Source organism: Aotus nancymaae, unplaced genomic scaffold (assembly GCF_030222135.1).
Source record: "Aotus nancymaae isolate 86718 unplaced genomic scaffold, 86718_ANA_hifiasm-v0.15.2.pri h1tg000043l, whole genome shotgun sequence".
NCBI lineage: Eukaryota > Metazoa > Chordata > Mammalia > Primates > Aotidae > Aotus > Aotus nancymaae.
The window spans coordinates 3768033-3790616 of record NW_026988457.1 but is presented as its reverse complement, the minus strand read 5'-3'; the positions used below and the strand labels follow the sequence as shown (position 1 = coordinate 3790616).

Below are 22584 nucleotides of genomic sequence, written 5' to 3'. Positions count from 1 at the left end.
AAACAGCCATGTAACAAAACATGGAGCACAAAGTGAGGGAAATCTGTATTTACTGACATGGGAAGTGGTCCATGTTATTTTGCAACGTGGGTGGAAAAGGATATAAAACAGCATTTTTGTAAAAATCTTATTTTTGTTTTAAAAAAAGTCCCATTAAAAATATATGTATTGATATATGTTTGTATATATTTGTAAAAATGCCTGAAAAGGGGGAATGATAACAGTGATGTCTAAGTGGTGGGAATATAAATCATTTTTATTTGAATTAAAAATTATTTACAAAAGCAATCTTCTTGCATTTTTAAAAGAACATTTATTGTTTTAATAATGTGGAAAAAAGATGGCATTCCTAATCTGGAAAAAAATATTATGTCATTCTCACTTTGGAAAAAAAATAAGAAAAGGCACAGAATAGAGGAACAGAGTAGACACAAAATAACTGAACAAATTAAATGACTAAACGCTGGAAGAGAGAAAATAAACATTTTTTCCCTTTAAGCCTACTCTTTATTATGAATTCATGACTACAACTCGCATGCTACTCTTCTGGGGACTGGAAGAACCACTATGAGCTGGTGGGTCCTACAGGTCATCCAAGACAGGGCTACCCGTAGTGGGGTCTGTAAACCACTGCTGGCCCACAAACTGCCACCTGTCCTCAATGAGATGAACAGAAGGAAGAACTCAGATCATGACTGAAAACCAAAATGTTACTGGATGTTGGACCCTGCCGACATCCAAGTGCAGAATCATTTTTCTAGTAATGTCAGTGACAGACTGGCAAAAAATAATTTCATCACAGATAGTTTGAGAAGTTCAAAGCTAGAACACTATCCTCATTTTACAGCTGATGAGAATGAGGCCCAGAAAGGTCAAACGTCCATTCTGGATCACAGGATTGACCAATGGTCATGTCAGGAAAAAAGTACATGGTCTGTCCACCACACTATGGTTTTATGTCCTAAGAATTGGGTTTTTGTCAATGGAACAAGGAGCAGTTCCTTGTTACATAGTTAAGGGTTCTTAAGAAGATTGGCCCTGTCTGTAAATTCAAGAGAAAACAGAATTTAAAACATTCCTTGGTGGCTTCAATTCCAAAGAACCCATAAACATGGCCTTAACTTCCTGTCCTTAGACCTCTGCCCACATTTTTTTCTCTCCACCCCAAACTCCCAAGTGTCCAGTGATACCCACTCTAAAACACAAGCCCCTCCGGGAACTGCTGCCTCTGAGTCCTTCCTCTGGTGCAAGACGCTCCCCTCTCAGTCCCACAGCTCTGCCTTGAGTGCCCTGGACACCAGGGCCAACTCCCGTGTCTCACTGTGTCCTCCACATACACGGCAGATTGTAATCAATGTTTTCTGAGCAAACCAACAGAGAGGCTAACACAGGGCAATGCATGAGAGAACCTGTAATCAATGGCCTTGAGGAAGTGACTGGTAATCTTACCCCAGAAAATGTAATCAACAAGCAAATCACCACCAGTTTGTACTAAGGATATATTTTCTTTTCAGTAGTTTTGTTGACTTTTGTCAATAATACACAAATTGTACAAGACATTCTTGTAGTCATTATTACATATGTGAATGTTTTTTAAAAACTGTATTTTTTAGTTTGGTTAATCTTAAAACTAAATCTTTATGATATCTTAATACTGAATCTGTCTCCTTTTTTTTTTGAGATGGAGTCTTGCTCTGCTGCCCAGACACTGGAGTGCAGTGGCGTGGTATCAGCTCACTGCAACCTCCGCCTCCTGGGTTCAAGCAGTTCTCCTGCCTCAGCCTCTCCAGTAGCTGGGATTACAGGCATGTGCCACCATGCCCAGCTAATTTTGTATTTTTAGTAGAGATGGGGTTTCTCCATGTTAGACAGGCAGGTCTCAAACTCCTGATCTCAGGTGATCTGCCTGCCTTGGCCTCCCAAAGTGCTGGGATTACAGGCGTTAGCCACCTCACCTGGCAGAATCTCTCTCAAGAAATGAAACCAAAAAGTTTTCTGCTCAGCTCGATTGTACATTTATTTTCAATGCATTTTGGTAATAACTGGAAATTTGGGTATATGTACCAATGATATATTAATTTTGAATGTCATATGCTATTTTGTCAATCTGGCCAAAAGAACGCATTTCTTGGCATTGTATCCTGATTGCTTTGTGGGGAAATTAGTAAATATTGAAACAGCATTTCTCTATTTGAATATTCTGAAAATTTAGAAATTTGATTTAAAAACTGAATACATTTTTATCTTTAGCAATGAAAATATTCTGTATTTTGCCTATTATTTCCTTATTTTCTTTTTCTTCTTAATAGTTTAGCTTTATTCTCCAAACTTCTTTGGTGTTTTGGCTGTTTTTCTCTTCCTTTTTCATATTTAAAATATTCATTCCTCAAGCCCTGCTCTTCCCATTTTGCCCTATTCCAAACACATACTCTTGCTTTGACAGACCTCTTTGTTTGTCTGCTCATGTTTTTCATGTTCAGTAAAGTGGAAAAGCAAAACATCTTAAAAAAACAACACTGCTACATAGCTTGCAGTATCCAGGGGCTGGTCCACACCACTGTGGGGCTTTCAGTGTTCAGGAATGGAGGGCTGAGTGTGAGTCTGTCTTGCCTGGCCAACAACCCAGTGCCACAATTGCTTCTTGCTGGCACTAATGAATGTACAATGTACAGAGTTTTCTTCTTACTCAAAAATGTGGATCCCCCAAGCACAAAAGGGAGAGCAGTCTTCTTTTCCATAATAGTTCCAGAAAGAGAACTAATTTCTCTGAAAAATCATTTTAGATAAAACTTCTAGTTTCAACATTTTAAAACAGGAGTTAGGGGCTCAGCAAGAGAAATTACCCTGACCCACACAAGCCTGAATTGGTTTATCTTCCTCTCTTAAGTTTATACAAATCTTTGTCCATTTAAAAACAATTTTAAAAATCTACCACCTTATTTATTTTATGTCTACTTTTCGCCTCTTAAATCAGCTTCTATATCCTGAGTTGGTATTTGATCAAGGTAACCCTTCAGAAGCATACAGCCTGAGTGCTTCCCAAACTTTGGCGACAATAAAAATCACCTAGAAAACTTGTTAAAGCATACACAGATTCCATTGTTGTAGAGAAGTAATTGTCTGTCATGGTCCACAGGACTTTCCAATTAAAATTATGGCTTCAAATTAAGCTGTAAGTTATTTCATGTTGTGGAAAATTATAATTATTTGTCTGCTAGTAGTTACCCACTAAGATAATATGAAATCCACTGCACTTCCTCTCCCTGGGAACTCACTTTTGCCAGAGTTTTATCCTCAAACTAGAGTTTTAGTTATTCTCCTATTATGTCAGAGCAGAAAAAAATTTCAACCCTGTTTTCTTATAGAAGTTCCTAACATCACACATTTGAGTTACAGAAGGCTGACATTCTGAAAATTAGCAGATAGCAGTTGTAGGCCCATATGAGATACCTGTTCTCTTATTTCTTTCATTTTTTCCAACCTCTTCAGTTTTCTGGCATATTCTTGAGCATCTTTTAATCCAAGATTTGTGCAGAGACGAACCAAGAAACGCAGACCTAAATTGTAAAATATACATTTAGGAAAGAATACAAGCATGGTCTATTTGTTAAAAGCTCAATAAATCAATGAACTCAGTCTTTTGGGACACAGGTAGGAATGATGCTTACAAATAGCGTTCTTCTCCTAAAAAATAATTACACTTTGCAATCTCTGGACCAGGGAGAACTGACTTCCTTGGAAGGGGGATTAAAGGGTCTGTCTCCATGAGTCCTATCCTCATGCTGCCAGAAACCTAGAAGGAACATGGCACAGGACACTGCTGGGAGAGAACTTAAAAGCAAATGCAACATTTGCTAATGTTCTATAGCAGTTTCATAAATACATATAAAGAGCTGTAAGAGAGACTAGGCTAAAAAGTGTAGACAGTTTATACATATAATAATGATTACTCACAAATGTTCTTATTACTGTCAGTAAATTCATTTTCAAAATAAGTATTACACTATGTGCAAAGTACTGGGAATATAAAACAGATGTATTTTACAGTTGCTGGTCTTACAGTTGACATCAAATATATATAAAATAATCACAACAAAAAGTTTTGTGTTCATCATGTCTTGTATACATTAACAACAACAAAATATTCGATAACTTTATACATATGACCAGATGACATACTGTTTAGTTCTGCTTGGCACTGGGTCTTATAATGGTATTGTTCTGTATACAGTCTCCTGGAATTTGCTTTTTCATTCAATCTTGTGTTTCTAAAATTAGCAACATTTAAAAAACATCCAGTAGATGCTAAAAAACACAATAGTTTTGTCTTTACGTTTATAAGAATGCCCTTTGCCATTTGTGGTCTAAATTACTTTAAAACAGTTTTATTATCTCATTTAAAAACAATATTTTTCCTCAATACAACTGCAGTGCAAGTCATTATAGAGAATTTGTAAAACAAAGAAAAAAATAAAAGTTACTAATTACTTGTCCATCCAGAGACAAAACCAAACATTTTTATACACCTTTTTTTTTTTTTGAGACGGAGTTTCGCTCGTTACCCAGGCTGGAGTGCAATGGCGCGATCTCGGCTCACTGCAACCTCCGCCTCCTGGATTCAGGCAATTCTCCTGCCTCAGCCTCCTGAGTAGCTGGGATTACAGGCACGCGCCACCATGGCCAGCTAATTTTTTGTATTTTTTAGTAGAGACAGGTTTTCACCATGTTGACCAGGATGGTCTCGATCTCTAGACCTTGTGATCCACCCGCCTCGGCCTCCCAAAGTGCTGAGATTACAGGCTTGAGACACCGCGCCTGGCCATTTTTTTCTTTTTTAGACGGAGTCTCGCTCTGTCACCAGGCTAGAGTGCAGTGGCACAATCTTGGCTCACTGCAACCTCCACCTCCCAGGTTCAAGTGATTCTCCTGTCTCAGCCTCCTGAGTAGCTGGGACTACAGGCACCCACTACCATGCCCAGTTAATTTTTGTATTTTTAGTAGAGACAGGGTTTCACTAAGGATGGTCTTGATCTCTTGACCTCGTGATCCACCCACCTTGGCCTTCCAAAGTGCTGGGATTACAGGCGTGAGTCACTGCGCCCAGCCTATATGTCTTTTTATGCTCTTCTCAGTTACTTTATAGTGGAATTACTGAATCCAAACATTATGACTAGTTTGAGACTCCTGATATATATTACAAATCTGCCCTCCAGAGACACTGTACTAGTTTATACTCCCAGTAGATGTGTATAAGAAGTGTCACTGTTTTCTTTTCCATAGTTGAATGCTACTTACATAATAGGTAAGACTGGTAGCATATATTTTCCTATCAGCATCAAGATTTAAATGGTATTTTCTGACACCCTCATAAATGAGGAGGAATGTAGCATATGCACATTTCCCATTTTTCCCCTTACCACAACTACCACTTAAATTATGCCTTATAATTATTTAGACCTGACTCCATGTTAATTTCTGCTCTACTTGTTCTGAAATTTAAAAATTTCCCCTTTTCGATAACTAACTGGCTAGCCATATGCAGAAGACTGAAACTGGTCCCCGTCCTTACACCATATACAAAAATCAACTCAAGATGGATTAGAGGCTTAAACATAAAATCTAAAACTATAAAATCCTGGAAGATAACCTAAGAAATACCATTCTGGATAGAAAACTGGGAAAAGAATTCTTGACAAAGACACCAAAGGCAATTTTAACAAAAACAAAAATTGACAAATAGGACCTAATTAAAGAGCTTCTGCACAGCCAAACAAGCAATCAATAGAGCAAACATATGACCTACAGAATGGGAGGAAATATTTGCAAATTATGCATCCAACAAAGGTTTAATATTCAGAATCATAAGGAACTTAAATTTACAAGCAAAAAACAAACAATGCTATTAAAGAGTAGGCAAAGGACATGAACACCTTTCAAAAGAAGTCATACATGCAGCAAACAAGCAAGTATATGAAAAAATGCTCAACATCACTAATCATTAGAGAAATGCAAATCAAAACCACAATGAGATACTGTCTCATACCAGTCAGAATGGCTACTACTAAAAAGTGAAAAAACAAAAACAAAAACAAAAACAGATGCTGGCAAGGTTACTGAGAAAACGGAATGCTTACACTACTGGTGGGCATGGAAATTAGTTCAGTCATGTGGAAAGCAGTTTGGTGATTTCTTAAAGAACTTAAAACAGAATTACAGGCCAGGCATGGTGGCTCATGCCTATAATCATAGCACTTTGGGAGGCTGAGGTGAGAGGATCACGAGAGCTCAGGAGTTCGAGACCAACCTGGGTAACATAGTGAGACCTCGTCTCCATAAATACAAAAATAAAATAAAATAAAACCAGAATTACCATTTGATTCAGCAATCTAATTACTGGGTATATATGCAAAAGAATATAAATCATTCTGCCATAAAAACGCATGCACATGTATGTTCACTGCAGCACTGTTCACAAGAGCTAAGACATAGAATCAACCATCGGTGGTAGACTGGATAAAGAAAATGTGGTATATATATACACACATATATATGTACATATATATTATATATATATACGTATATATATTATACATGTATAATATATATACGTATATATATTATACATGTATAATATATATACGTATATATATACCTATATATATTTTATATATATACGTGTATATATATACATATATACACCATGGAATTCCATACAGCCATAAAAAAGAACAAGGTCATGTCCTCTGCAGCAACATGGATGGAGTTGGAGGCCATTATCCTAAGTGAACTACTACAGGAACAGAAAACCAAATACTGCATGTTCTTACTTCTAAGTGTGAGCTAAACCTCAAGTACATATGAACATAAAGAAGGGAACAACAGACAGTGAGGTCTCCTTGAGGGCAGAGGGTGGGAGAATGGTGAGGATCAAAAAACTACTTATCGATTACAATGGTTATTACCTGGGTGATAAAATGATCTGTATGCCAAACCCCCACGACATGCAATTTACCTATAAAACAAACTGCACACATACCTCTGAACCTAAAAGTTTAAAAAAAATTCCCTTTTTAAGCACTAAAGTTTGATTTAGCTTTCCAGTGAACTTCCAAATTAAGTTTTCAAGTCAACTTTTTATTTCCCCAAGAAGGGGAGATGAGTATGTTTTCTAAGCTCTTATATTCTGTTGTTTTTATATGCAGAGGTAAAAGAATTCTTGAGACTCTGAAGATATTGTTTCACCACCTTTGGTATTTAGTGCTTGGTGTTTCATGTTGCTGATAACTGCCCAGTTTTTCTTCCTTTGCAGAATGGCAGATCTTTCTTTTTTCTGCTGTAGAATGTTTGCTTTTACTATGTCTTTGATTTTGTATTTTATCACAAGTGTTCTGTTTTAGTCTCTGGGAAAACTTACAATTACTAGTTGTATTTTTCTTACTTCTTTTCTTTTTTTTAGAAGAATTTTTGCTCTTGTACCCCAGGCTGGAATGAAATGGTGTGATCTTGACTCACTGCAAATTCCACCACCTGGGTTCAAGTGATTATCCTGCCTAAGCCTCCTGAGTAGCTGGAATTACAGGCGCCTGCCACCATGCCCAGCTAATTTCTGTATTTTTAGTAGAGATGGGGATTCACCATGTTGGCCAGGCTGGTCTCGAACTCCTGACCTCAGGTGATCCACCTGCCTTGGTCTCTCAAAGTGCTGGGATTACAGGTGTGAGCCACCACGCCCGGCCTTCTCTTACTTATCTTCTGTATTTCATCTTATTCAATTTTTGTTCTTAAAATTATGGAATAAATAGTTTTCAATTACTACTATGATTTTCAGCTCTGTACTGCATCCAGGTAGATTTTAATTCTGCTATATATTTTTAGTTTCACTATCATCTTTTCTTATGTATTGTCCTATTACCATGCTCCTTCTTTTGTAACATCCTATTATCTTTTCACCTCACCCTGTGACTTTCTCCCTCTGAAATAAATAGAGGTTATGTGTTCTTTGAATCTTACAGAAGGAGCCAAATATTTCTACACTGTAATAATTTTTTTGAACTATTCTATTTTTCTAGGTAATAAAAACTATTTTTTTTGTTTTTTTGCCAGGCCGGTGGCTTATGCCTGTAATCCCAGCACTTTGGGAGGCCGAGACAGGTGGATCACCTGAGGTTGGGTGTTTGAGACCAGCCTGACCAACATGAAGAAATCCTGTCTCTACTAAGAAAATACAAAATTAGCTGGGTGTGGTGGCACATGCCTGTCATCCAAGCTACTTGGGATGCTGAGGCAGGAAAATCGCTTGAACTCGGGAGGTGAAGGTTGCAGTGAGCCAAGATTGTGCCATTGCACTCCAGCCTGGGCAACAAAAGCAAAACTGTGTCTCAAAAAAAAAAAAAAAAAAAAAAAATTAGCCGGGTGTGGTGGCGTGTGCCTGTAGTGTCAGTTACTCAGGTGGCTGAGGCAAGAGAATCGCTTGAAACTGGGAGATGGAGGTTTCAGTGAGCCGACATCACACCACTGCACTCCAGCTTGGCAACAGAACAAGACTTAAAATAAAAACAAAAACAATAGCCAATTATTTTTTTCATGGCATTTTTTTCATAGCTCTGTACTGAATTTCTCTTATTTGGGTTGAAATGAGGAAAGATGTATCAAGACCTTGTATTTGCCAAGAGTTAAGTGTATGGCCTGGCCTTAGTTCCTGTACTTGGTCTCTAAGGATGTTGATTAAAAGATTCTTCTGCTTCACTAGGCTTTTTTTTTTTTTTTTTTTTTTTTTGAGACAGAGTCTCACTCTGTCGCTCAGGCCTAGAGTGCAGTGGCATGATCTCGGCTCACTGCAACCTCTTCCTCCCAGGTTCAAGCAATTCTCCTGCCTCAGCCTCCTGAGTATGGGATTACAGGCGCACACCACCATGCCCGGCTAATTTTTGTATTTTTAGTAGAGATGGGGTTTCAACATGTTGGCCAGGCTGGTCTTGAACTCCTGACCTCATGATCCGCCCACCTCACCCTCCCAAAGTGCTGGGATTACAGGCATGAGCCATCACGCCTGGTTAGGCTGACTTTTAAATACTCTCCTGTATGAGGAAGGTTCTAGCACCTTTTAAAAGTTAACCTACCTATCTTATACTGTTATTCCTTTCCTGGCATATTTTCAGTTTTTCCTTTTCTACTAGATAATTCCCCTTAGGCAACAGAAACATTAACCTCTGCTCATTCTTTAAAAAAAAAAAAAGTTTTCCCCATCCTGGCAAACATGGCGAACTCCTATCTCTATTAAAAATACAAAAAAAGAAAAAACAGTCAGGTGTAGTGATGTGCACCTATAATTCCAGGTAACTCAGGAGGCTGAGGCACAAGAATCACTTGAACCTGGGAGACAGAGGTTGCAGTAAGCTGAGATTGCACGACTGCATTACACCCTGGGTGACAGAGCAAGACTCTGTCTCAAAAAAAAAAAAAGAAAGAGAGAAAGAAAAAAAAGTTTCCCCAGACCTTGCTACATTCTTTAGTTGTCACTCTCCCTTCTCTTTCCTTGAACTTAGAGTTCCAAGTTTTTCTTCTTTTTCCTATTTTTATAATGAATCATTTTGGCTCTATTAAATATCTTTCAAATACATCTCCTGGCATTCATCCACTAACATCATGACTGCATTCTGCCTAAATTTCTGATGTATGATTTAGGTAGAGCATTTGAAAATCTAGCTGTATCTCATCCAGACTTGTACCCAGCCCTCTTGTTTTCAGCAGCAGCAGGAGCAGCCAGCACACCTCCCATTTTCTGATGCCTCCAATTCCTGGGATTTCCTGGGGTTCTATGTTATGAATTCTTTTGCTTCTGCTGACTTCTCCACTACCTACCTACCCTGGCAGTTCTAATCTGCCAAACTGAAAATTTTCCTAAAATTTAATTATCTCTTTGTTCTTGTGCATTTATAATTTTTTTTGAGACGGAGTCTCCCTCTGTTGCCTGGGCTGGAGTGCAGTGGTGCGGACCTCTGTTCACCACAACCTCCGCCTCCCGGGTTCAAGCAATTCTCCTGCCTCAGCCTCCCGAGTAGCTGGGATTACAGGCACCCACCACTATGCTCAGGTAATTTTTTGTATTTTTAGTAGAGATGGGGTTTCACTAGGTTGGCCAGGTTGGTCTCAAACTCTAGTCCTACTGATTCGTACACCTCACCTCTCGAAGTGCTGAGATTACAGGCATGAGAAAATACATGTTCAATCTGCTACATTTCCCACAATAGACTACCTTTTGAAATAGATTCTGCATCCTTCTATCTCTGCCCTTACTAATAATGCTGCTGTCTACCTGCAGTGCCTGTTCCTGCCTTCCCTTCCTAGCAAAACCCTCCATACCCTTCAAGGCCACTTCAAATGTTACTTCCTCTGTAAAACCTAATTATGGCAATTGTCCCCTAGTTTGGGCAGAGTTAAGAGTTCCTCTGTATTTCCACAGCACTTTGCACATTTTTTAGTTATCTCATTTATTATCCCCTATCAGTTAACTGACGATCCGCATGAGTTTTAGGAGGCAGAAGTCAAGATGATGTATCTGTTGTCTCCCCAGCACATAAAAAATAGTAAAAATTTTGGAAACAAATGAATGGATAAAGAAACAGGAAAGTCTTAAAGCTAATGAACACTCAATTTTTTCAAAAATATTACTGATAATATATGTAATAACAGAACACAAAAATATGTGCTAAATGTACTGAAATAAATTTATATGCAGGCGGCCCCCAACTTCTCCCTAAGTGCCTATTTAACATTCTTTCTTGAGCATCAAAGAGGTAGCTCAAATATAACATATCTAAAAAAAAAGCTTTTGGGCCAGGCGCGGTGGTTCACGCTTGTAATCTCAGCACTTTGGGAGGCTGAGGCAGGCGGATCACCTGAGGTCGGGAGTTCGAGACCAGCCTGACCAACATGGAGAAACCCCGCCTCTACTAAAAATACAAAATCAGTCGGGGGTGGTGGAGCATACCTATAATCCTAGCTACTTGGAAAGGCTGAGGCAGAAGAATCGCTTGAACCTGGGAGGCAGAGGTGGTGGTGAGCTGAGATCGTGCCACTACACTCCAGCCTGGGCAACAAGAGTGAAACTCCATCTCAAAAAAAAAAAAAAAAAAGGTTTTAATTTTTCCCTCGAAAAGCTGCTTCTTCCCCAGTTTCCCACATCTCAGTGAACGGCAGCTCCATCCTTCCAGCTGCCCAGAGCTAGATTTGTGCGGTCACCCTTGACACTGTCTCCCTCAAGTCTCACATCTAAATGGCCAGCAAGTGCTGGCACTGATACCTTCCATACATATTTGGAATCTATCTTGTCCACCTCCACTGCTAGTGCAAGTGAATACTGTGATTTTGCATTTAGGTACTGCCCATCTCAGCTTATTCTCCATACAGTGGCCAAAATAATCTTTTGATTTGGACCTCAGGTACAGAAGCTTGAGTTAATTATACATTAGAACATCTTGAAAACCTATGTAAAATCGTATTATTCTTCCACACAAAATTCTCCAATAGCTCATCACCTCGCCCAAAATATAATTTGAAGCGCTGACCTAAGGCCTGTGAGGATCTACAGGTCCTGGCCCACCCACTCTGCCACTTCTCTCTCTCCATCACATTGTCCGCTGTGCTTCGACCACACTGACATCCACATCTTCATGGCTTGCTTCTGTCCATTCTTTCAGGTCTCTGCCCAAATGCTAGCTTAAGAGAAAGTCCTTCCATGACAACCCTGTTTAAAATAGCAGCCCTTCCCATATTCTCTATTTCTTTACCTGTTTTTCCTTCATAGCACTTATGACTACTGACATTATTTATTGTCTTTTCTCTTCACGCTAGATACCAAGAATTTTGGTCTGTTTTGTTTTCTGCTACATCCACAGTGCTAGAACAATGTATGGAACAGTGTAGTCACTCCACTCCACAATAATTTGTAAATATACAAGCAATTTAAGACCATTAAAGTATTGCAAAAGTTAATAGCATAAAGTAACTTAAAACGTCACACATTACTATATAAATTGCCTTTGTATATACATTTATATTAATAATTCATAATAAGAAGATACTTTGTATTTTCTGCAAATAAAGGGTGGCTTAGGAACTTTTGTTTTTTAAGAGATGCCTAGGCTGGAGTGCAGTGGCACAATCACAGCTCACTGCAGTTTGGAACTCCTGGGCTCAAGCGATCCTTCCGTCTCAGCCACCTGAGCAGCTGGAACCACAGGTGCACACCACCATGCCCTGCTATTTTTTTTTTTTTCATATTTAGAAGAGATGAGGTCTTGCTATGTTTCCCAGGCTGGGCTTGAATTCCTGGGCTCAAGCAATCCTCCGGCGTTGGTCTCCCAAAGTGTTGAGATTACAGGCATGAGCTATGATGCATAGCCAGAAACATTTAATGTAAACTTAAAAAATCATTATTTTTGGTGGATGTCCTCTTAAAGTTAGTATATCATCTGTAACTCTGTAGAGCAGGTCAATTTTTGGTGAAGAATATATTTTAAAACTAAATTATCCTGCTAGTTTTATCCAGAAAACTATTCTTTTTTTTTTTTTTAAGACGGGGTTTCACAATGTTGGTCAGGCTGGTCTTGAACTCCTGACCTTAGGTGATCCGCCTGCCTTGGCCTCCAAAGTGCTTGGATTACAGGCATGAGCCACCGCGCCTAGCCACAAAACTATTCTTAAAATAGCACATTCCATGGGTGTAAATGTTTTTTCTACAACTATAGTTAAGGTAGACTATTGATTACATTTGTTTGGAAAATTAAATAGGCCAGAGTTATCTTAGATACCCACTATGGTGTAGACAATCATTCATTTGATTCTTAGAGTGACTTTTATATTCTAAAGAAAAAATCTTGGCCTTCCTTGAAGATATTCTCTTTTTTGGACCAGTGCAGAGGTGCTTTGGTTAGTGCAGAAGTTTTCAACTGGTCGTAATTTTGCCCCCCAGGGGACACTGACAATGTCTAGAGACATTTCTAGTTTTCATATCTGGGGGTGGGAGGGCTGCTAGCTAATCTATTGGATAGAGGCCAGGGATTTTGCTAAACATTCCATAACCCCCTGGATGGCCTCTTACAATGTGGAATTTGTACAATCCCAAATGTCAGAGGTGTCAAGGCTGAGAAACTCTTTTGCTTAGCAGACTTTTGGGTTGCTCCACTTTCAAGAAAAGTTATTACTGCTATCATTTAATCGCTAAAGCACTAGTTCTCTAATGTGACTAAGATTAAGAATCACACAGAAAACCCTTTAAAAAGAAATAGGGAAAAACAGATGCCTGTGTCCACTGCAAATCTAATAAAAATCTTACTAGGCAGGGCTAGAAATTTGTACTTTAAAAAACTTCTAGGCTGGGCATGGTGGCTCACACCTGCTATCCCAGCATTTTGGGAGGCTGAAGCAGGAGAATCACTTGAAGAGTGATTCTGCTTTTAGTAGAGCCCTTGTCTCTACTAAAAACAAAAATTAGCTGAGTGTGGTGGCGTGCGCCTGTAATCCCAGCCACTAGGGAGGCTGAAGTGGGAGATTCTCTTGAACCAGGGAGGCAGAGGTTGCAGTCAGCCGAGACGGTGCCACTGCACTCCAGCCTGGGCGATAAGAAGAAAACACCATCTTAAAAAAAAAAAAGTTCTAGAAGTAATTCCCATGTAGCCTATTCCCTGACTGGCATTTGTGAAAACTACTGCTGTTAAGTTAATGAGTCCACCTCTAATCAGCATTAGAGAACAACCTGCTCCTACACTCCTACCAAAGATTATAACTGAGCTAACTGCTGTTGAGCTTTTCTAGACAGCCAAGTGGAGGGATATATTAATGAAGGAACACGTCATACACCTAATCCTTGGCCATCAGAAAACTTGGCTCAGAAAAGATTTCTTTTTACTAAATTGTAATGCATTGTTTTGTGTTCATTATCATTGAAGAACAATTTTTTTATTTTTTGAGATGGAGTCTTGCTCCCTTGGGCAGGCTAGTCTTGAATGCCTGACCTCAGGTGATCTGGCCACCTTGTCCTCCCGAAGTGCTGGGATTACAGGCATGAGCAACCGTGCCTGGCCTTGAAGAACAAATTTTAACATGGTCGTTTCCAGCATGTTATTTTATTTGCTGTAGGGATGTTATTAAAGAAAGTATCTACTGTACCTTTCAATTATTCTAACTACTGTATCAATCAATGTCTAAACAGAAGTGAATTAAGAGTTGAAGAGCTACTTCTTCTTCCCAATAAATTGCTTTATATTTCCAGATAAAGCAGTAACAATTATACAATTTTCTCTTTCCTTTGCCTGCAAGGCTGTTCAGTGACAAATTTATAGTTTAGTGAGAATATGTGGCATCTGAATGTGCTTACTTTTTATTCTTCTTGATTCTGATTTTGTTGTTACTGCTATAGTACTTCACATTATTACTGTAAGGTGCATCAATCCACTGTGCAACAAGATAGGAAATAAGTATCTTCTACAAAGATAACCTTACAACTGAGTAAGTAACATATTGACATAATGTTTTAAAATTGAAGTAACATTAAAAATTATTTGTGGCTGGGCACAGTGGCTCATGCCTGTAATCCCAGCACTTCGGGAGGCCGAGGTGGATGCATCATGAGGTCAGGAGTTTGAGACCAGCCTGCCAACATAGTGAAACCCCATCTCTTCTAAAAATACAAAAATTAGCTGGGCATGGTGGCACGTGCCTATAGTCCCAGCTACTCAGGAGGCTGAGACAGGAGAATCACTTGAACCCAGGAGGCAGAGGTTGTGGTGAACCACTCCACACTAGCCTGGGCAAAGAGCAAGACTCTGTCTAAAAAAAAAAAAATTATTTACTATATTATTAATGTTCTATTCTTATAAACCCTAAAATTATTTTCTCAACCTTAAAAAGTTGTTTACTAAAATGGACAGTTAAAACTGTCTTTCCTATAAAACACTACAGGTTTACAAACATTAAAAATCAACCATAAGCTAAAATGCTTTCTTAAAATTCTATAAAACTCTGAAATATGTGTTTCCTATTAAAGAGAATTCTGTGGTATATTTAAATCTATCAACAATTAGTTCTATAAAAATATGTACTTTCACAGTCAAATTTTCTGATCCTATAAAAATATTTAAACTATGTACCACAATTATGGGTTGGCATTTACATATACAATTACTGTAGCAAATGTAATTATATATTAGGACATAAAATGTGAGAACCTATTACCTCAAAATTACATTATGTGATATCACTTACATTCGACACTTTCTGGAAATTTTCTGTGAGTGTCTTTGTAAGTGTCTAATGCTTTTTGGTAGTTACCTATAAAAAAACAAGAGAAAAATATAACATATTAGCAAATTATACAAACTAACAGGATTCAGAAAAATATTAATTTTTATCTGATATATGGGCTATTTAATGGTTTAATAGTAAGGTTTCTTTTTTTTTCTTTTTTTTGAGACAGAGTCTCCCTTTGTCACCCAGGCTGGAGTACAGTGCCACTTTCATTCTTGGCTCACTGCAACTTCCGACTCCCTGGTTCAAGTGATTCTCCTCCCTCAGCCTCCTGAGTAGCTGGGACTACAGGCGCGTTCCACCATGTCCAGCTAATTTTTTTGTGTTTTTAGTTGAGATGGGGTTTCATCATGTTGGCCAGGATGGTCTCGATCTCCTGACTTCATGATCCACCTGCCTTGGCCTCCCAAAGTGCTGGGATTACAGGCGTGAGCCACTCTGCCTGGCCAAATACTTTCTTTTCCTGGGTCACTTTTACACTCTACAAGAGGGATTATAAATTTGTTAACATTTATTTCCCAGCTTGATCTTTGATATTTTATGCATATTATTCACCTTCACAGTTATTCTAAAACTAATAGCATCTCCATCCTTCAGGACATGTGTCATCAGCAAGAATATGATAAAAGCAGCAACAAAAACACAAATCAACATAGCTAGTGATCTTTGTATAAAAAACATATAGTCGCAGTTGTCTCAGTGTGAGCTTTTCTCAGGATTCTCAGGTGTCATAAATTTGGCCGAGCACACAAGACATTTTGAATCAAGTGAATAGAAAATGAAAATATAATGTATACAGTATGCCTATTTGTTTCAGTGGCTAATTTGTGAAAATGATTGCATGTTAACTTTGAGAAATAATAAATCTGTTTTTAAGACAGGTACTGGAATACATGATTAATATCTACTTTGTAAGCATTTTTGTACATAGTAACTCTTGTGTTTTTTATATAATGCTTTGAATATGTACAGTTATAAAAAGTGTTTTAATAAACAGATATGCAACTGGAACACATTTACATGCATAATTACTTAAAAGGAGAGAAGCAAAATATCTATAAAATGAATAAAATTAAACCATTTACCACTTCTTCTAAAACAACTAGCTACTATCAGCTGCCATTTCACTTGCGTAGGCCTATAAAAGAAATAAATTAGATAAAATTAGAGATTAAAAAATCTGTGATGCTCAGTTTTATAAAGCTACATATCTACTATTTTATACTTTTTGACCTTTTGTTAGATCATTTTTATTACTGAAATTAGCACATATATAATCTCTTTCATTATTGCCTGTCATATTTATATTAGGACATATACATTTAAGTGTTCTTCCAAGTTTATCTAGTTCATACCTTTATTCAGATATTCTTATGAGAATCACTTAACCTGTTTGGTTAAAAACCATTGCATTCTATTTAAAACTTAAAGGATCATTATTTTTGCTATAATCTTTTATCATAATACTCAGACTTGCTTGTAAATTTAGTACCTGAGAAACAATTTTTGATCTTGTGTTTGAAGATCAGGCTTCAACTAAAGAGAGAATAAAAAAATTCTACTAATCCTGTTTTGCCCCTTAAAAAGAAATTAAATTCTTTTCTAAAATAAATAACTATAACCAGGATTTCTAAATACTTCTGTTAAAAATATCTCAGGACAGCAAGATACAAAGAAAGAAACACCTAGGGAACAATTTATGTATGCTCTTCTCATTTTTTTTAATCTCCCTTCTAAGTAGAAGCCTGATGGCTTCAAAGAAAACCTCAGTTCCCACTCGATTTGATGGCAAACCTACCAGCTTTGGAATCAGATAGATCTGGCTTTAAATCACAGCCCTGCTACTGGGGCAAGTTACTTAACTTCAAATCCATTGCCTACACAGCCACCCACTGTGATCTAAATAAAATACGTATCTAACCACATTACTTCCCTCCTTAAAACCTGTTACCTCCCTTCCACCTACATGCTAAATCCAAGATTCTAACCCAGTTAATCTACTTTCTAGATCATTTCTGCCTCTCCAACTCATTTTCCACTGTGCCTTGCTTAACATTTCATGTTACAGCAAATCCACACAGGCACACGGACTTCCCTGTATTCCCTACATTTGCTAGACTCCTGGCTTTTGCACATACCACAATGTCTCCTTGGAGGCTCATTAAAACATCTTTACTCTCTGCTAATGCCACATGGTTGGACTGTTCCATATGTTCTCCTAACATCCTAGATTCACTTAGCATTGCACTTACCATGTGGTATTATTATTTATGTTTCTGAATACATTACCCTCCTTCCTCTATAAAGATAAGTATCATGACTTCTAACACTATCAATCTAGCCTGTTTTTGAACTTTAAATGAATATTATCATATAGTATGTAACTTTAAACAATAGACTGTAATAGAATTATGTAGATGTGGTCTCTGTCTCTTTCCAAATGTCTTACTATACTTTACTGATGGTAACTGAAACCATGGACAGCGAAACATCGGATAAAGGAGGACTACGGTACCATGTTTTGTTTATCTGTTCAATGTTGATGGACACCTGGGTTGTTTCCACCTTTCGGCTACTATAAATAATGCTGAGGCTACTTTTGGCTACTGTAAATTGAAAGCTGAGGCTCAAACAGATACTTACACGTTTACACATGTTTGTGTAAGTATCTGTTTGAGCCTCAGCTTTCAGTTCCTTTCGGTATATACTTATTATACACTGAAAACTATACAACATTGTTGAAAGAAATCAAAAAAGACATAGATGGAGAAACATTTGTGTGCTTGAATTGAAAGACTTAATATTTTTAAGAAAACAATACTACTCAAAGTGATCTATAACTTAAATGCAATCCCTATCAAAATCCCAATGGTGTTTTTTGCAAACACAGGAAAACTCACCCTAATATTCATGTAGAATCTCAAGGAACTGTGAATAGCCAAAACAATTTGAAAAAGAACAAAGTTGAAGGACTCATACTTCCTGATTTTAAAATTTGCTTTAATGCTACAATAATTGAAACAGTGTGGTACTACTGCAGAAGGATAGACATATACACCAATAGAATAGAATCTGGAACCCAGAAATAAATCCTCACATATGTGGTAAATTGATTTCCAACAAAAGTGTCAAGACCACTCAATGGAACAAGGACAGTCTGTTAGCTCCATGGCTAAATAAATCCCTAATTATTTTATTCTTTATGATACCATTATAGATAGAATTTTTTTCTCAATTTCCTTTTTGGATTGTTCATTGCAAATGCATAGAAATATAACTGGTTTTTGTGTGTTTATTTTATATCCTGCAACTTTGCTGAATTAATTATATCTAACATTTTTATGTGGCTTCCTTAGGGATTTCTACATATAAGATCATGTCATCTGTGAATAGGATTAATTTTCACTTCATCTCTTCCAATGTAGATAGATGACTTTATCTCTTTTTCTTGCTTACCTGTTCTGGCTAGAACTTCCAGTACCATGTTGATTAGAAGTAGTGGAAGTGGGCATCCTTGTTTCTGATTTTAAGAAAGAAAGCTTTTGGCCTTTTACCATTCAGTATCCTGTAAGCTGTGGGCTTCCATATAATACTTTTATCATGTTTCCTACATAGAGTTTACTGACCTACGTGGGCTTCTGGATTCATGTCTTTCCTCAGATTTGGGAAGTATGGTCAAACAGAAGTTCTTTCTATTCCTGATTTGAGTATTTTTATCATAAAGGGGTGTTGAATTTTGTCACATGCCTTTTCTGCATTAATTTGAGATGATCATGTGGGTTTTTTCCTTCACTCTATTAATGTGAAGTATTATATTGACTGATCTTCATATGTTGAACTATCCGTGCATTCTGGGAGTAAATTCCATTTGCAAATAATGTAGTTCTTTTAATATGTGGCTAAATTTGGTTTGCTAGTATTTTGTTGAGTATTTTTACACTTATATTTATAAAAGATACTGGTCTGTAGTTATCTTCTAGTGTCTTTGTCTGCCTTTGGTATAAAGATAATGTTGGCCTCATTGACTGAGTTAAGAAGTGTTTACCTTCTCTTCAATGTTTAGGAGAGTTTGAAAAAAACCGATGTGAATTTTTCTTGAAATGTCTGGTAGAATTCACCAGTGAATCCATGTAGTCCATGGCTTTTCTTTTTTGGAATATTTTTGATTACTGATTTAATTTCCTTACTAGTTATAGGTCTATTCAGATTTTTTATTTCTTCTTGAGTTGGGTTTGGTTGACTGTGTTTCTAGAAATTTGTTCATTTTATCTAGATTATCTAATTTGTTGAGGCAAAGTTGTTTTCTTATAACTCTTTTTATTTCTATAAAATTGGTTGTGATGCCTCCACTTCCATTTCTAATTTTGGTAACTAAATCTTCTTCTTCTTCTTTTTTTTTGTTAGTCCATCTAGCTAGAGATTTGTCAATTTTGTTGAGCTTTTCAATTTTTGGTTTTGTTGATTTTCTCTACAGCTTTTCTATTCTCTATTTATTTATCTCTGCTCTAATCTTTATTATTTCCTTCCTGTTGCTAGCTTTGGGTTTAAAGTACTCTTCTTCTTCTAATTCCTTAAGGTATTTAGTTAGGTTACTAACTTGAGACCTTTCTTCATCTTTAATATATTTAAAGACGAAGAAATTTATGTTATAAATTTCCCTCTTAGGGCTGCTTTTGAAGCATCTCGTAAGTTTTAGTACATTGTGTTTGATTTTCATTTGTCTCAGGTATTTTCTAACTTCCCTGGTGATTTCATATTTGATCCATTAGTTAAGAGTATGTTCTTAATTCTACATACATGTGAATTTTCCTTTTGTTATTAATTGGTAGTTTCATTATATCATAATAGGAAAAGATACTTTAGACGATTTCAATCTTTTCAATTTACTAATTTGTGGCCTAACCTATGGCTTATCCTGGAGAATGTTCTATGTATACATAAGAAGAATGTATAATCTCCTATTGGGTTCAGTGTTTTGTGTATGACTGTTAGGTCTACCTGGTTTATGCATTGCTTAAATCTTTATTTTCTTATTTATCTTCTGTGTGAGGTTCACAGAAGATAACACACATTTTTGAAAGTATTAAGTCTAAAACTAATATTGAGGTCTATTTCATCCTTGAATTATATCAATGTTTGCTTCATATATTTTGGGGCTCCTCTGCTGGGTTTCTAAGTAATTCTTGCAGTAATGAACCTTTTGCCAATATACAGTATTGTTCTTTGGCTCTTGTAATGTTTTGTGATTTAAAGCCTATTTTGTCTGGCAATACTATAGCCTCCCAGCTCTCTTTTGGTTACCATTAATATTTGTTTGGAACATCTTTTTCAATCCTTTTGCTTCTAATCTCTTTTGTGTCCTTACATCTAAAGTTCATCCCTTGTAGACAGTATATAAGTAGATCTTGATTTTCTTATTCAATCTGCTAATTTTTTCCTTTTTTTTTAGAGACAAGGTTTCACGTTTTTGGTCAGGCTGGTTTAGAACTCCTGACCTCAGGTGATTCACCCGCCTCGGCCTCCCAAAGTGCTGGGATTACAGCAGTGAGCCACTGTGCCCGGCTCTAACTTTTTCTTTTAATGGGAAAGTTTAAGACTTTTATATTTAATGTGATTATTGATACAGAAGGATCTGCTTCTGCTATCTGTTTTCTGCATGTGTTATATTTTTTCTTCCTCAATTCTTCTATTACTACCCTTTTTTTTGTATTTTGATTTTTTGTAGTGTACTATTTTTATTTTTATTTTCTTAATTTTTATAGTGTACTATTTGTTTTTTTCAGTTATTTTAATGATTACCTTGGGTATTAACATCTAAAACTTGTAACAATCTCATTTGAACAACAATAACTTATTTATTGATTGACTGATTGAGACAGAGTCTCACTCTGTCACCCAGGCTCGAGTGAGGTGGTGCAATCTTGGCTCACTACAACCTCAAGTGATTCTCATGCCTCAGCCTCCAGAGTAGCTGGGACTATAGGCACATGCCACCACACCCAGCTAATTTTTGTATTTTCAGTAGAGACAGGGTTTCACCAAGCTGGTTTCGAGCTCCTGACCTCAGGTGATCTGCCTGCCTTGGCCTCCCAAAGTGCTGGGATTACAGGCATGAGCCAAGGTGCTCAGCCAGATACAGAATTCTTGGTTGACAGTTTGTGTTTTGTCTGTTTGTTTGCTTTTAAATTTCAGGACTTTAAATATATCATTCCATTGCTTTCTGTCCTCCAAGGTTTTTGGTGAGAAATCTACTGATAATCTTACTGAGGGTCCCTGTATGTGATGAGCCACTTTTCTCTCATTGCTTTCAAGATTCTCTCTTTGTCTTTGGACAGTTTGGATTATAATGTGTCTCACTGTGGATCTTTTGGGGCTTTTCCTACATAGAGTTCACTGACCTGTGTGGGCTTCTGGATTCATGTCTTTCCCCAAATTTGGGAAGTATGGCCATAATTTCTTCAAATAGTCTCTCTCCTCCCTTTTCCTCTCTCTTCCCCTTCTGGAATTCCCATAATGCATATATTGGTCCACTTGATGGTGTCTTATAATAATCACAATAAATATTAAAGAACATTACCTAATGCTGCTTAAGAATGGAATTACATTAAGTGGACCAATCAGAAACTAGGATTTCTTGATATTTTAAGACATGATTTATGAATGTAAAGAAAATAAAAACAACAGATTAGGCTTAAACCAATTGCCAAAAATACCACATTATTAAGAACCATAAAACTCTAAAAGATATATCAAGGTGAGGCATTTCTACAGTAAAAATTTTTAACTTAATTCAACTATATGCCAAGTCAACATGTAAAGAATATTTAAAGAATACACAAACAACTATGTAGCATAATAACTAATACTCTCACCTCTCAAAGAACCTACATTTTTATTGTAGAGATAGAACTTACAGAACAAATCAAAGCTTAGCATGTAAAAAAGAGAAAATGTGAAAATTAAGATATATGGTATAGAAAACAAATGCTCAAAAGAGATGTAATATAATGAATGTATATTGAATAAGTTTCTGTCACGGAGAAGGAGATAAAAGCAAGTGCAAGTGAAAGTAAGTTTATAGGAAAGAAGGAAGACAGAAATGTTAGGAAGGTTTCTCAAAAAGACTTCTACATTCTGGGAAACTGAGGTATAAAATACATAGGGCAATTGAAGAGATCAGAGAGAGAAACAGAAGGGAGAGAAATACTTAAGACTGATGAGCAGTGTTCATATCACACAGATTTGTGTGGTATCAATTCACCTGGTTACATAATTTAC

At 37.0% G+C, this 22584-nt stretch overlaps 1 protein-coding gene across 1 annotated transcript in view; it reads right to left on the bottom strand.

The window, feature by feature from the left end:
- LOC105726173 (intraflagellar transport protein 88 homolog) overlaps positions 1–22584 on the bottom strand; it is a 114397-nt gene that overhangs the window by 29573 nt on the left and 62240 nt on the right. Inside the window, exons 21-23 of the mRNA XM_064361734.1 lie at positions 16392–16444; positions 15265–15330; positions 3451–3557 (exon numbers count right to left, since the gene is read on the bottom strand). Coding sequence (XP_064217804.1) covers positions 3451–3557; positions 15265–15330; positions 16392–16444 — 226 coding nt within the window. The remainder of the gene's footprint in view (positions 1–3450; positions 3558–15264; positions 15331–16391; positions 16445–22584) is intronic.